At 41.7% G+C, this 15,338-nt stretch overlaps 1 protein-coding gene across 1 annotated transcript in view; it reads left to right on the top strand.

The window, feature by feature from the left end:
• Positions 1-15,338, top strand: part of LRR1 (leucine rich repeat protein 1) — a 209,804-nt gene that overhangs the window by 33,395 nt on the left and 161,071 nt on the right. Inside the window, exon 2 of the mRNA XM_044074279.1 lies at positions 11,594-12,321. Within this exon, the coding sequence (XP_043930214.1) occupies positions 11,594-12,321 (728 nt within the window). The remainder of the gene's footprint in view (positions 1-11,593; positions 12,322-15,338) is intronic.

Raw genomic sequence — 15,338 nt, 5'->3', positions numbered from 1 at the left:
CTAGAGATGAGAGCAGTGCGAGAGCAGTGCTCCTGTCGTTGCAAGCCCTACAAGACTCTCTTCCCTTAGGAACTATTGCAATACAAACAGACAACATGTCTGTAGTGTGGTACATCAACAAACAAGGCGGAACCAGGTCTTATCCCCTATGTTGAGAGGCACTCAGACTATGGCAATGGGCGATCTCTTCTCAGCGATTTTTGTTAGCAACGCACATTCCCAGGAAGTCCAATGTGATTGCGGACAAATTGAGCAGAGCTATTCTCATGCCTCACGAGTGGTCTCTGAACAACTCAGTTTTGGAGAAAGTTTTTCGAAAGTGGGGCAGGCCTTGTTGCGACCTTTTTGCTACTCCCCAAAACAGCAAGTGCGACGATTTTTTCACCCTCTTTCCCCAACCAGGCCATCCCAGCAGAGGCGGCTCTAGTACACGTTTGGCCCCGGGGACTTCTCTATGCCTTTCCCCCCTTCCCACTGATATCCCAACTGATACAGAAAGCCATCGCTCAGGAAGCTTCTATGATCCTCATTGCCCCTTACTGGCCTCGTCAAATTTGGTTCCCCTTTCTTCACCGTTATCTGTTGGAACAACCTTGGCATCTGGACCCAGTTCCAGACCTTTTGACCCATCAGTCGGGTCAGTTGCACCACTCCCTTCCCTCTCTGAACCTCACAGCTTGGTTCCTCCAATTCCGACCTTAGCCAGGCTTCCTTTGATATCTCACTCAGTGAGAGATATCTGGATTGCCTCTCATAAATCTTCCACTCGGACGATTTATCATAGCAAGTGGAAACGCTTTTCCTTTTGGGCGCAGTCCAAGAACATAGATCCTTTCACTGCTTCTATTCAAACAGTTCTAGACTTTTTAGCCGAACTTTTCCATGCAGGTTCGTCCCCTTCTACCATTAGAGTTCAATTGGCTGCAATTTCGAACTTTCATGTTGGAGTCTCAGAGTCCTCTATCATGTCTCTCAAACTCTGCAAGGCCTTCTTAAAGGGAGTCTTTCTTCTCAAACCACCCATCAAAGATACTTCTCCTCATTGGGATCTCAACTTGGTTCTGGCTTCCTTAATTCTTCCCCCCTTTGAACCTGCGGCTTCATGTTCTATAAAATTACTTTCCTGGAAGACACTCTTTTTAGTAGCCATCACCTCAGCTAGAAGAGTCTCTGAACTCCATGCTCTGTGTAGTCGACCCCCTTATCTAATTTTTCACAAAGACAGGGTTTCCTTGCGTACTAACCCGTCTTTTTTGCCCAAAGTAGCTTCATTGGCAAATTTGAATCAAACCATTGAGCTTCCTGTGTTCTTTCCAAATTATTCTAATAGGTCAGAACAAAAGTTACACAGTTTAGATATTCATCGCCAGCTTAGGTACTATCTAGACAGGACCAAACAATTCAGGAAATCTGACCAACTGTTTGTTTCTTATGCAGAAGGTAGAATGGGCCTTCCAGTCTCCAAAGTCTCTCTCTCTAGATGGCTTACTTCGTTGATTACCCTAGTGTATGAGATAAGACATCAACGGTTGCCATCCAAACCCAGGGCTCATTCAACTAGAGCTTTAGCCACCTCGGTGGCTTTCCAAGATAGGCTGCCTATTGATTCGATTTGTTCTGCAGCTACTTGGGCTTCTCCCCATACCTTCATTTCTCATAAGTTGGATCTGGCCTCTAGAGACCGGGCCAACTTTGGTTCCACTGTACTCAAGAGTCTGTTCCGATAGGCCACCCAGGACAAGGTGCTAGGGACGCGGTCCCATCCAGCAAGAATGAAGGCGAGATTGACAACTTAACATTTAGAAGTTATGTACCTACCATAACATTCCATGTTAGTTATCTTCTTCTCGCCTTCTTTCTTGCATCCCACCCTCCTTCCCCCTAGCCAGGACAGACCTAGAAGAGTTTATTTGTTCCTTATGGAAATTTATTGCTGGTATTAGCTTTCAAACGAGATCTGAGGAAGTTACCGCCTAACATTGTGGGATATAGGGGAGCCTCGAGCCGGTGAAACTAGCTCTTGAGCTTTTAGAGTGGCCGAGTCGGAGCCGAGGTTCGGCTCCGAACCCATCCAGCAAGAAAGAAGGCGAGAAGACAACTAACATGGAACGTTATGGTAGGTACATAACTTCTAATTTCTGAAGGTTGCTATTGTTTAGCTTTAGTTGACTGTATCATCTGATGATACCGATGTTGGCCAGCTATTGCTGTTTGATTTGGTTTATGATGAAAAGCCTAAATGGCGAAAAAGTTTTGATTAGTAGTATATGATTAAACGCTATTTGGATGTTTGCTTCAATTAACCATAGACCCCAGGCAGTGCACTTAGTAGTCAGTATCTGAATTTTACTCAAGCTGGCAGAATTACTAGATCTTATTTCTGGTTCTTTTTTCACACTGGGAGATCTGAAATTGAACTGTTGATAAGTGTGCAGCCATCTTGGAAGTCCCCCTTTTTTCCCAAAGAAGACCTGAAAAGTCATGTATATGGAAAAGGAAGATGTTAAGTTGTCAATCTCGCCTTCATTCTTGCTTGATGGGTTCGGAGCCGATCCTCGGCTCCGACTCGGCACTTTGCTAAGCTCGAGAGTCACTTTTACCAGCTCAAGGCAGCCCCATATCCCATGATGCAAGGCGGTAAGTACCCAGATCTCGTTTGCCGCTTCGCTGATGAGGTCCTCCTTTTACCAGCTCCTGGTAAGTGATTTAGATATTACTGTTTTTGCCCCTTTTTCACCTTCAAACTTTATATTTAACATTTTTAGTTTAGATTAAGTCCCTTTCTGACTAGAATATCCCTCACTCCTTAATTTTTTTAGTCAGGCCTTCTCCCCTCCCATCCCCCCCTTGTTAGGTTGTGTGTGTGTATGTGAGAGGTTAGTTATTTCATTATTTTTGGGATAACTGTTTCTTGGGACTGTGTTGTGTGTGTGTTTTTGCAACCATGTCCAAGGAAAGGGTCTCGGGCTTTAAGAAGTGTGACTTGTGCTGTCAGAAGATGTCTCTGACAGACGGTCACACTTCTTGCTTATACTGCCTGGGACCTCTCCACCTGCAGGACTCCTGTGCGATTTGTCATTCCTTTAGCCAGAGAGTCCTGCAGGAGAGGAGAAACAAATTGATTTTGAGGGGCCTACTTAAACCGGAGGGCTCTCCGGCTAAGTCGGCTCCGAGTAAGACTTCCAATTCTTCCAAGGCCCAGGCTTCTGTGTCCAAGCCTGCGGCCTCGGTTCCGACTCTTTCAGAGTCGAGATCGCTCGGCTGGAGCTGATCCTGGTTTACAAACCTTGGCCGATACTGTTCGTCACATCGGTGTCTGCTCCGATTGGTTCCGACCACCATGTGGCTCAGGCTTCGGTGTCAGCGCCGACCGGCTCCGACACCCTTAACTTTATGTCTGTATCTGCTCCGGCCAGAGCCGATGCATCGAGACCTTCTGTCGGTGCCGAAAGTTGGGCTCCGGCATCCATGGTTTCGTCGGCTCCGATGGTTCCTTCGAGGAAGAGGTCCAGGTCCCCTTCCTTGGAACCGATACTCTCGACTCCGGCCTCCTCTCTCGAACGGAGCCATCGGAGCCGATCATCTAGGTCATCAGGCCTTCTGACCATGATTTAGAGAGGGTGGTCAGTAGATTATTAAAATCACAGGCACTGGCCCAGATGCTACATAGTCCGTCTCAACAGGCGACTATTAGTCCACACCCCTTGCAGTTCCTCCTTCGACTCTACCTCAGAGTTTGGAGCTGGAGTCTTCGGAATAGTTTCTGCTGTGGCTGAGGGACAGATACCCCCCCTTCTGCTCCCTCAGCCTCTACTCTTATCTCCTCTTCGAGACCTTCCTTAGAGGGATTCGGTGATCGGGCTTCCCTGGTCTCCTCCGAGGGGGTGAGTGGCATCGGACCCTTGTCAGAGCCCACTCTTCCCCTTGGAGCCTCGGCCTTGGTGAGCTCGGCTCCGACATCTGCCTCGGAGCCTTCCCTTTCAGTGGGCCCTGGAGTTCCTGTTTCTTCGGATTGGGTTCTCTCGGACCTCCCTGGGAGGGGAGCCTTCGAGGTGATAGAGTGTGCTGGCCACTGGACTCAGCCAGCAGTCTGTTCCCTTAGCTCCTCCCTCTACGGTGCCTGTCGATATCTCTGCCATCTCTCTTGCTCCCGGACCCAGAGATCCTCCGCCTCAGGTTTCCCCACTGGGAAGAACCCCCTCTTCCGAGGATTCTCCTGATCAGTCAGGGGATCCTCCGCGCAAGAGGACTTGTAAGAGGAAACACGTGGACTCCCCCGAGTCTATCACTTCAGATACCGACTTAGATGAGTCTGAGGGATCCCCAAGATCCCCCTCTGAGGATGTCTCCTTTTCAGACATCCTAGAACTCCTTAAACAGAGGGGAAACTGGCCCTCCAATAATCCCTCTGAGGATGAGTCTGTATACCTGGAGGTGTTTGGATCTCGGCCCTCCACCTCCTGGGTGTCTCCGCCTTTCGACCCCCTTATGCAGGTTATTGCTCGAAAGGCTTGGGCTGCTCCTGACTCTGTAGAGCCAGTTCCTAGGAGGCCGTCTAAATTTATTACTGCCCCTTCGGACAAGCAATTCCTTACAAAAGGTGTCCCTGCTGATGCCATGGTGGTGGCGGCTGCCACTAAGAAGGAACTTGCAGATCCTTCCGTACCTGTCCATCCTCCTAATAAGGACTCTAGGACCATGGATAGGTATGGTAAGCAGATGTTCTCTTCAGCGACCTTTGCCACCAGGCATCAGCTTCTTCAAGCCAGGGATTACACAATAAATCTTTGCACTCAATTGGGCATCTCGATCAACTACGGAAAATCCTCCTTATTGCCCTGCCAGTCTATTACTTTCATAGGCGCAAACTTAAACACTGTTCGGATGTCAGCTACCCTCACAGACCAAAGAATCTCAGATATACAAAGTCACGTGAGAATCATCCTAGCCAGCAAGAAAGTACAAGCCAGAATGGTTCTAAAGGTGTTGGGCCTCATGGCTGCGGCCATTACCCTTCTTCCCCTGGCCCGCTTCTATATGCGCCTTCTTCAGTGGATGTTGTTCACTCAGTGGTCTTACCAACCACTTCCGATGCGTCACCAAATACTGGTGACACAGATTTGCAAGAATCATCTTTCTTGGTGGATTACTTCTCCCCAGATTCACCAAGGCAGACCCTTTGTACCTCCAGCCCCGTTAGCCACTGTCACTACGGACGCCTCCCTGATCGGGTGGGGGGGGCATTATCAGGGCAGGATGGTTCATGGGACGTGGCAACCGTTCGAATACCACCTGCACATAAATGTCCTAGAGATGAGAGCAGTGCTTTTAACGTTGCAAGCCCTCAACGACTTTCTTCCCTTGGGGACAATTGCAGTCCACAAAGACAACATGTCTGTAGTATGGTATATCAACAAACAGGGCGGAACCAAGTCCTACCCCTGGTGTCGAGAAGCGCTCAGACTTTGGCAATGGGCGATCTCCTCTCATCGGTTTCTGGTAGCAACGCATATCCCTGGGAAAACCAACATTTTAGCGGACAGATTGAGCAGAGCTATTCTCATGCCTCACGAGTGGTCTCTCAAACAATCTATAGTGGAGGAGATTTTTCTAGAATGGGGCCGCCCATGTTGCGATCTTTTTGCTACTCCCCAAAGCAGCAAATGCCCAGACTTCTCTCTCTTCCCACTGCCAGGCCATCCCCCCAGAGACGCTCTGACCCAGGATTGGCCCCAGGGACTTCTTTATGCCTTTCCTCCCTTTTCGCTGATTCCACAAGTAATCCAGAAAGCCACCATTTTGAGAGCCAAAATGATTCTCATCGCTCCTTATTGGCCTCGACAAATTTGGTTTCCGTTCCTCCATCGTCACCTTTTGGTGCAGCCGTGGCATCTGGACCCAGTGCCAGACCTCCTGATTCACCAATCGGGTAAGCTGCACTGGTCTATCCCTTCTCTCAACCTCACAGCATGGTTGCTCCACTTCCTTCCTTAGCCAGGCTTCCTATGATCTCTAATCCTGTTAGAGACATCATAGTAGCTTCCCTAAAATCCTCCACTAGGAGGATTTATACTGGCAAATGGAAACGCTTTTCTTGTTGGGCAAAAGCTAAAAATATTGATCCCTTTACTGCTCCAGTACAAGCAGTCTTGGATTTCTTAGCGGAAATCTTTCACGCGGGCTCCTCTTCTTCCACGGTCAAAGTTCAGTTGGCTGCTATCTCGAACTTTCATGTCGGGTTCGCAGATCACAACATTATGTCCCACAGGCTTTGTAGAGCCTTCTTAAAAGGAATTTTTCTCCTGAAACCTCCAATCAGGAGTCCTCCTCCTCAATGGGACCTAAATTTAGTGCTGACATCCTTGATTCTTCCTCCCTTCGAGCCAGCTGTTTCATGTTCCCTGAAATTTCTTTCATGGAAAACTTTATTCCTGGTTGCTATTACATCGGCTAGGAGGGTGTCAACTTCATGCTCTATCTGTTCGCCCCCCCTATTTAGTCTTCCACAAAGACAGAGTATCATTGAGAACTAATCTGACCTTTTTGCCTAAGGTCGCCTCAAAGACTAATTTGAATCAGGCTATTGATCTTCCTGTATTTTTCCCAAACTACTCAAACAGATCGGAACAAAAATTACATTATCTTGATGTTTACCGCCAACTCAGATATTATTTGGACAGAACAAAACAATTCAGGAAATCCGATCAGCTCTTTGTTTCTTATGCTGATAACAAGAAAGGCCTTCCTGTCTCAAAAGTGACCTTATCTAGATGGTTTTCTTCTGTCATCTCTGAAATTTATCAGCTCGGGAAAACAGCTGTGTTCGAAACCTAAAGCGCATTCAACCAGAAGCTTAGCCACTTCCACAGCTTTTCAAGCTAGACTTCCATTAGACACTATTTGTGCAGCAGCCACTTGGGCCACTCCTCATACCTTTGTTTCCCATTACAAATTGGATTTGGCCTCCAGGGACAGAGCCAGTTTTGGCTCTACAGTTCTCAAGAGTCTGTTCCATTGAGCCACCCAGGATAGAGGTGCTAGGGACGTGGTCCCATCAAGCAAGAATGAAGGCGAGATTGACAACTTAACATTGAGAAGTTATGTACCTACCATAACGTTCCATGTTAGTTGTCTTCTCTCGCCTTCTTTCTTGCGACCCTCCCTCCTTCCCCCTGGCCTGGACAGACCTTTCTCTCTACAAGGAAGTATGCTTCTGAAGACCATACAGTGCTGGTCCTCCTACCATCCTTCAGGCTTTTTTCTCTCCTTCTTTCTTCCTTTTTGGAAGTTTTTTATGCTAGGTGTTATTGCCTATAGTCATCAAACGAGATCTGGGTACTTACCGCCTTGCATCATGGGATATGGGGCTGCCTCGAGCTGGTAAAAGTGACTCTCGAGCTTAGCAAAGTGCCGAGTCGGAGCCGAGGATCGGCTCCGAACCCATCAAGCAAGAAAGAAGGCAAGAGAAGACCACTAACATGGAACGTTATGGTAGGTACATAACTTCTCATTTATTTGCATTAAGACATGTAATTGCAGTATATGCAGGTGTGGACACTGCTGACTTGATTGACATCCCAATATGCTGTCATTTGTGTGTTTTCTGGTGGAATGATTTGTTAATCTAATCCTTTTTATATTAAGGTGTCCTGAAGTAATTAATTGCTGAGACAGCTACCCATATCAATCGGGGGGACGGGGCTGCTACACCCTCCTCCCACACCCTGTGCTGTACATAATTTTAAATAACTTGAATTCCTACTGTGGGTGATGGGTGGGAGGGGGGCAGAAGCCCCCAATGTAGGTTACATTGCCTGTCCCTTTAATCTCTCATCTTCTAAAGCACACAAATAAGAATTATCTAAATAAACTGCCTGTTAAATTGGACAGTATTCATTCTAAATAATTGCAGTCTTGTCTCGACCCACGTCACACAGGGTGTGACACTTGCTACTGCACATTCTGGTGTGTCCTAAAGTAAACAACTGTCAAAAATTCAATACTACTATTTATTTCCAGGAAGAAGTAAGTTGTATACAGCTTCTAATGCTCAAAGGTGACCAAACACCAGTTTACAATAAACTGAGAAGACAAATGCCTGTGAAGGTACTCAACACCGCCTCACCTCAAAATGGGTAGTTACTTTCTGTGCATCCCTTTTGATAAATTGGGGTTAAAATTAAGGCACAAATGCTGACTGCCATATTTCAAACTGCTGCTTTTGTATTTATATACAGTATGCCTCACTCCCTACTCCCCCAAAAGACAGCCACCTTCTGTGTACCTTTCTGATGTCAGACTGATAACAAACCTGAAAAAAAAAAAACAAAGGGAGCATTACATATCTGCTGTCAGACATATAAAAAGCTTATTTAATATCTTCAAAAGATAGCCTCCTGTATATGCATTAGATGCTTGATTGTGAAGAAAATAGAAAAATATGATTAAAACTTGTTACTAATAGAGACAGTAAGGTGCTGTTATACAAGCTGTAGTGACCCACCATGCACCTCTCTGATGCTTGTGAGAAAAGTTAAAGAAATAATGACCACACTGTCCTCAGCCCAACACAGGATATAGTGACCTCTGTGGTTTTGGAGGAATATTTAAGATATAATGACCTTGTTCTCAGCCCCCACACAAGTACAGAGACTTTCTGCGTATGATTGTTAATGTGCAAAGATCAAGATTGTGTTCTGTCTACTCTAAAATACAGTGAGTTGATGTTTGTAAGTAGTGGGGGTATGGGGGATGCAAGCATCGGAGGGTGCAGGAGCAAATGCCTTTTGTGTGCATGTAATCACAATTTTATATATTGTATATCTATACAGTGTATGTTATAGGTGTGGTGTTCATTGAATCTACATTTTATTGAACTATGATTTGCTGAAAATGTTTCATTGAAATTACATTCCCTGAAATGCAAATGCATTTAATGTCAGATTGAAATGACGTGAAATTCAGCCATCTGTACTGCTTGAGTATATGCTGAACCATCAAAGCACAGCTGATCATTGCCAACACTTCAAAAATAATCTTACAAAAAAATGAGTGAAACCACAGCCTATCACAAAATGAAAAAAACCTTTTCCTTTTGGTAACTGTTGAGCAGTGCCCAACAACTAATTTCAGACCCATTTTGTCTAAATAGTGGTACTGTTAGGGTTTTGCCTAAGGTAAGGTGCAGGGCTGGGGTTAACAAACATTAGTAAGATAGTGCAGAGAGCTTTAAACCTAACCCTACACCTTACCCTAGTTAAAACGTTTTCCATAACATTGCCACTACTTAAGACAGTAACACAAGCATCATGTCTAGTACCACACATGCACAGTAGTAATCTGCTCTCTTTTGTAGCCCTTACTCTAGTCCTGATCTGCTTCTCCTGTTTCCTACTTGCCTAGTAAACTCTAGATGGTGGAAACTGTATTTGTGCAGTCATGTAAGCATGGATGGACAGTTTGGTTGGCACCCCCAGTAGTATGTTCCAGGAACAGACTTTTGGATAGAATCTAGTCATTTACTTCTCTGTAGGCCAGGTAAAGCTCTCTTCTGTAAGAAACAAAATGAGATTTTATTAGTTTTTGTCAGAATAGTTCAATTTCCAATCCTATGACTTTCCTAGCAAGAAGTCACTGTACCTCAAGTTGTTACAGGATGTTTGAAGGCTACTGAATGCACTAATGTATTTAATAAAAGATTGGATTAGTGAGATGTAAAAAGGTATAATCTCTCTAGAGTCGCAAGAGATGCTCTTTAACATTAATTGTTCTACAGAATGTACATTTTTAACATTAGTCATATCTGGAGGTTTGAGTTTGTATTCGATTGCTATGAGATAATGATGGTGCTTGTATATTATAGTTTGAGCATTATTTTGTATTTTTTTTTATTCTTTTTGCCAAGTCTTATGGTAAGTCATTACTACTACTGCACTAAGTGTATTTGTATTAGACTTGTTTTGTTTGGTTTTAAGTAATGATGGTCAGTATACACTTGGCAGCATATTTGGTCATCCAGAGTGTTTCAAACTTTTATATTTTAACGTAGTCTATAAATAAGAGTCATGTGAGGTATAACTGGTATCCCCAGTTGGGAAAGGCTGGTACCCCCTGCTACTCCCCACACACACACACACATTGTGACTTGTGTCCTATCACTTAAATATTTTATCCATTGAGCTATAATATACTTTTGAATTTTTTATTTATTGCTATTTGTTTATTGCTGTTATCCACATGATTTATATTTAATCACTATTATGAATCTCCTTTTTCACATGGAATGTTGGTCAGTCTGATATGATCTTCCTTTCTTCCTCATGAATTGGTACTGTTATCACATGCCCCCATAAGTGAGGGATGTGTCCACATGTATCATATTTGTTTGACATGTGATTGATGGGGGTTTGGTTAGGTTTTCCTTGATCCTGATAAGAATACACCAGGTTTATCTTGTTATACAGCCTGAGTTTTTACTTTTACTTACAGATAAGTTAACTACAGTTGTAAATGTTGAAAGCATGTCTACTGTTTTCTGTAGAACACTGTGGCATGTCTTTGCTTTTTGTGAAATTTGCACAAAATTATTTACAGCAACTTTTTTTCTAAGCTATATGATTGTGGTCACATTTTATTAATACATATATTGTATTAACACTTTCACTTTTGCCTTCTGATGTAATTAAAGAATAAATTCAGCCTTTTACATCATGTCAAGTTCATAGTTAGAAGTTGAGGATTACTTAAGGTAAGTAGTTGGTCTACTTTATGTAGACTGTCCCTACGAATAAGGGAATTTCCTTAAACTATATGTACTCCTCAATTGTATCTTGACATTATTTATTTCACTTATTTAGAATACTAACCTGGTATGTTTTCATAGTAATATTTATTGTATTATAGTTTCTGCTAATAAAGTTTAGGAAGGATAATCTATTTCTGATTTGAGGGTTTGTGTAATGAATGATCACTGGTACTTAGAGGGTATACTCATGGATGGGAAGCAGGAAGATTCTTTGTCAGTATGATATTCAGATCTTGGCATCCCTAGTTTTCATAATGTTCGTTCTGAAATGTTTTTAACATTTTAATATTCAATTGTATTTGAGAAGCTGTTTTCAGATGGTTAAAATTCTACAGAATGAGTTTTCATTGAGTTTTGTGTTGTAAAGGTTAGTCAGGAGTTTATGCACTGGGAACAAATACTGTATATTAGATAGCATTGGTTGGTGTCTGATATTATTGGATACAGGATAGGGCATCTGTAATTTGGCCACTTGCCAAAATATGTGTGCCAAATTGGTATCTACTATCATGTAATGTTTTGAAGGGTTTCAGACCCCACTTTTTTGTAGCCTCCCAGCAACCAGCCAATTTCTTTATTGGGCATTGTGTTTAGCTGGTTTTCTAGGTAGGTAATTAGTCACTTGAACTGTTAATCGAGCATACTTTGTGAAGACTGACCAATTGTATTAGTATTTAATATGCAGTATTCACTCTTAGTAGCCACTATATAAGTGTATGAGAACTACAGTAAAGGTGCAGCAGGCTTTGTATTAAATTATTTGTGACTGAATTGGGTTTTGTTTTATAGGCAGATTCGGTCAACTTGAAGAGCTTCCTTTCAGCAGTAAGACTAGCTCACCAAGGCAATGAAATCAGAACTCTGCCACTGTCTATTCTGACACCAGCAAAAACATCTGAGATTGAAAAGCCAAAAATCAGAATGATCATCACATCCAAAAAAGATTATCCTCTGGCAACAAATTTTCCATATTCCCTTGAACACCTACAGGTCTCTTACTGCAAACTTGCTCGTGTGGATATGAGAATGCTATGTCTCAAAAAACTGCGAAAACTTGATCTGAGTCACAATCATATCAAAAAACTTCCTTCCACAATTGGGGATCTTTTATACCTTCAGGAACTGAATTTGCATGACAACCAGTTGGAATCCTTCAGTACCGCCCTCTGTAGCTCAACATTACAGAAATCTCTACAGTTTTTGGACCTTAGCCAGAACAAAATCAGAGCATTGCCAATTCAGTTTTGCAGCCTCCAAGAACTTGTCCATCTTAAGCTTGATGACAATGAGTTGATTAGACTGCCTTTCAAGCTTGGACAGTTTAAGAAGTTGCGCTTCTTGTCAGCAGCACGCAACAAGTTACCGTTTTTGCCCTGTGAATTTAAACTGTTGCATCTTGAGAATTTAGACTTGTTTGGCAATTCATTTGAACAGCCCAGTCCTTTGACTCCTAATATTCAGCTGAAGGTGCCACTAACTTTGCTTGAAACTGCATCAAGATTGGTGGTCAACAGCAAGTAAGAAACACGCACTTTTTTTCCTATGATCGTAGTGTTGACACTGCAAATGTTAAGTGGCGTAATCTGTGCTTAATCTATATTGTCTATGGGGGGTGTTGATCAAACATGTGGCTAGTTGGGTTGGTTGAGGTGTTTGGCTCATTTGAAGGGACAGGAGGTAAAAACATGCAGTGTGTGCTGCTGCATGCGATTTGTGGTAAATCAGGAATTATGAATTTGTCATTACCATATTGTGTGATCTCTGAATTAGTGTGTATACATTTTTTATATAGGTGCAGAAATGTGGCAGGCATAAATGAACATGCCCCATTACAAACAAGTACACTTGTAAGTTTTATGAAGTGGTGTTTTTGAATGACTTTTTGGTTGACATTTGACTGGTTGGACCCTCTTTTAGCTTGTCCAGCTGAATGTTCGGTAAGTAGATACATGCTTTAATGTGTGAGAGATTTCCATTGCAAGTTCAATGACTGTAAGTGTGATCCTCGGGACACTGGAAGTACAAATGCATTTAGAGGAAAATGCATATTAAGTCCAGAATTGCTGCATCTTGGGAAATTCCCTTTTATTAGAGGTGCAGCAGTGTTTGGCTTGAGATATACATATATGTTGTGTACTTGTTTGTAATGGGGCATGTTTGTAATGGGGCATGTTCATTTATGCCTGCCACATTTCTGCACCTATATAAAAAATGTATATACATATACTATGTACCAGTTCTTGTGGTAGGTGCAGCCAATGTCCGTATATTTATAAGGAGGAGAGTATACATTTGAACCATGGACTCAACAGTGTAGTTAAATTTTGTAGGGGCAATTGTAACACTAAGATGTTAGTCTATTTGGCTGCATGTGTGCAGTGCTCAGCTTTCTATATATGGAAAACTGAAAGAGCTTTGAAAGATAGAATGTATGAGCACTTGTACGATACAAGGACTGGGAAAGATACTAGTGCCTTGTTCAAACATTCAGTTTCTTGTCCATTGTTTAGTGGTTTCAAATTCGGCATCATTGATGATAAGTACACCAGGGGTGGGGATATGAAAAACGTATTACTGAATATGGAATTGAAATGGCAATTGAGGTTGAAGGCTAACATTCCCCCTGGCCTCAACGAATATGTGAGTATCAAACCAGTACTGACAGCTAAAGCAGTAAGAGTTTGATTTACTCCACATATAATTCATCAGATTTTATGCAAGGGGTACATATATTCATTATAATTATAAATATCAATTATTTGATTTTTTATGCATTGTTGTAATAGTGTGTTTTTATATATAACTGTGTAATTGTACATGAATTTCATACATTTTAGATTCAGCTTTTTTGAATGTGGTGCTTTAAATATTAATTATTAGTAATTATGACCATTATATAAAAGAAGTGTAGCACTAGTGCAGTTTTATCTGAAGAAGTCTTGTACGAAGACGAAAGCGCTCATTTGTGTATTTGTATTAAAGTTTATTGCTTCTACTGGTGACCTGGAACACTTATTTTTATTTTTATATACACACTTTGTTTATATTTATATATATATATATATATATATATATATATATATATATATATATATATATATATATAATTATTTTTTTTTTTTGGCTTGTCGATACTCTACATTTCAGATGCAGATATTCCATTAGAGAACCTTAAATGGTATAGCACGTATAGACTGAGTACTGATTTATATTAAGAATTGCAGAGTACAAATAGCAATGGTACATTAGACACATTCGATATAAAGGAGCATGTGAATGTAGCAACTGATTTTAATAATGAGCAGGGAGCATAATAAATTGTGAGAAAGGCTCCAGTAATGATAGAAGAAAGTTGATGGCAGGTATGTAATTTTTTTGGCAGGGAAGGGGGATGAGTGGCATGCATTTATATTCCATTTAAAGCTACTATTACGGAACTTAGAGAATTTTGTTAGAAATATAATTAGCCTTCAGCAGGGAAAATTTGTGTGGTGACTGGAACCTGATTTGCAACAGTGTGAATGTGTAAGTGGGATGTAGAAGAGCAAATGTAACAAAAGAAGGTACATTCTTAAGAAATATTAGTATTTTTTAGAAAGAATATGCAATGTTACCAACAGGAGCTCATAATTTACATATTCCCCAAGATGCAATAACTGGGCTAAATTGGGCAGAAATATTTCACAAACATTATAGGTATTAAATGAAAGCTTTGAGACATCCAGTAGCTTGTTCCCATCATGCACCAATAAGACTAAGATAAAGATGCATGTTAATGAAGTAAACATGAAACACTGGAACTTTCCTGCTTTTATGTTAAAAACATGAATTTAAGTAATAGAGGAAATAACTCATCTTAAGGAAGATGGAAATTTCTTCAAAATGGATCGCTAGGGAGTGGGAAAAAATAAAAGTGGAGTTTAAAATGTAGCTGAAATAAGAGAGGAGAAAGACATGTTGGAAAGAAATGGGAATTAGAGGGGGTGACAAAGGGTGCATTTGGATACAATGCCGGAGTTTAGTAAGAGTACTGTTAAAGAATTATTTTTGATAGTAACTCTAAAACATAACTCTTAGCACAATGACTTGAGCAACAGAAAGTAGAATGGGTTGTCAAAATAACCAGGGATCCTGTTGAGGTTTAGAGATATTTTAGAAGTTCTTTAAAGGTGAATTGTGCCCACAGACTCAAAAAAAAGTCTTTTTCATCCTGGTTTGGTGTTTCCTACATTTTAACACTATTCTGGGACTATTTATAGGTTTTTAAATGTTTTTATATGTAATTTCTGTGTCTGGTGTCTTGAAGTAATTCTGATTGTTTAGTCTGCCTCTAGGTATCCCACAATGCAGTGCTTGCCTGTTTATTTTTTTTTTTTTATGTAGGCCACTTTCTTCCTAAAGCTGTCACTGCATTGATTTTACATGCATACACTGCTGTCTTTGTCAGTTAGCTTTAAATAACATTCATTGGGTACTTAAAACACAAACCATGCAAATGCCACAGAACAGACTTTCAAAGTGCTTTTAACTGCTG

Source organism: Protopterus annectens, chromosome 6.part0 (assembly GCF_019279795.1).
Source record: "Protopterus annectens isolate FY-2018-M chromosome 6.part0, PAN1.0, whole genome shotgun sequence".
Lineage (NCBI taxonomy): Eukaryota > Metazoa > Chordata > Ceratodontiformes > Protopteridae > Protopterus > Protopterus annectens.
This window is presented reverse-complemented; position numbering and strand designations above follow the sequence as displayed.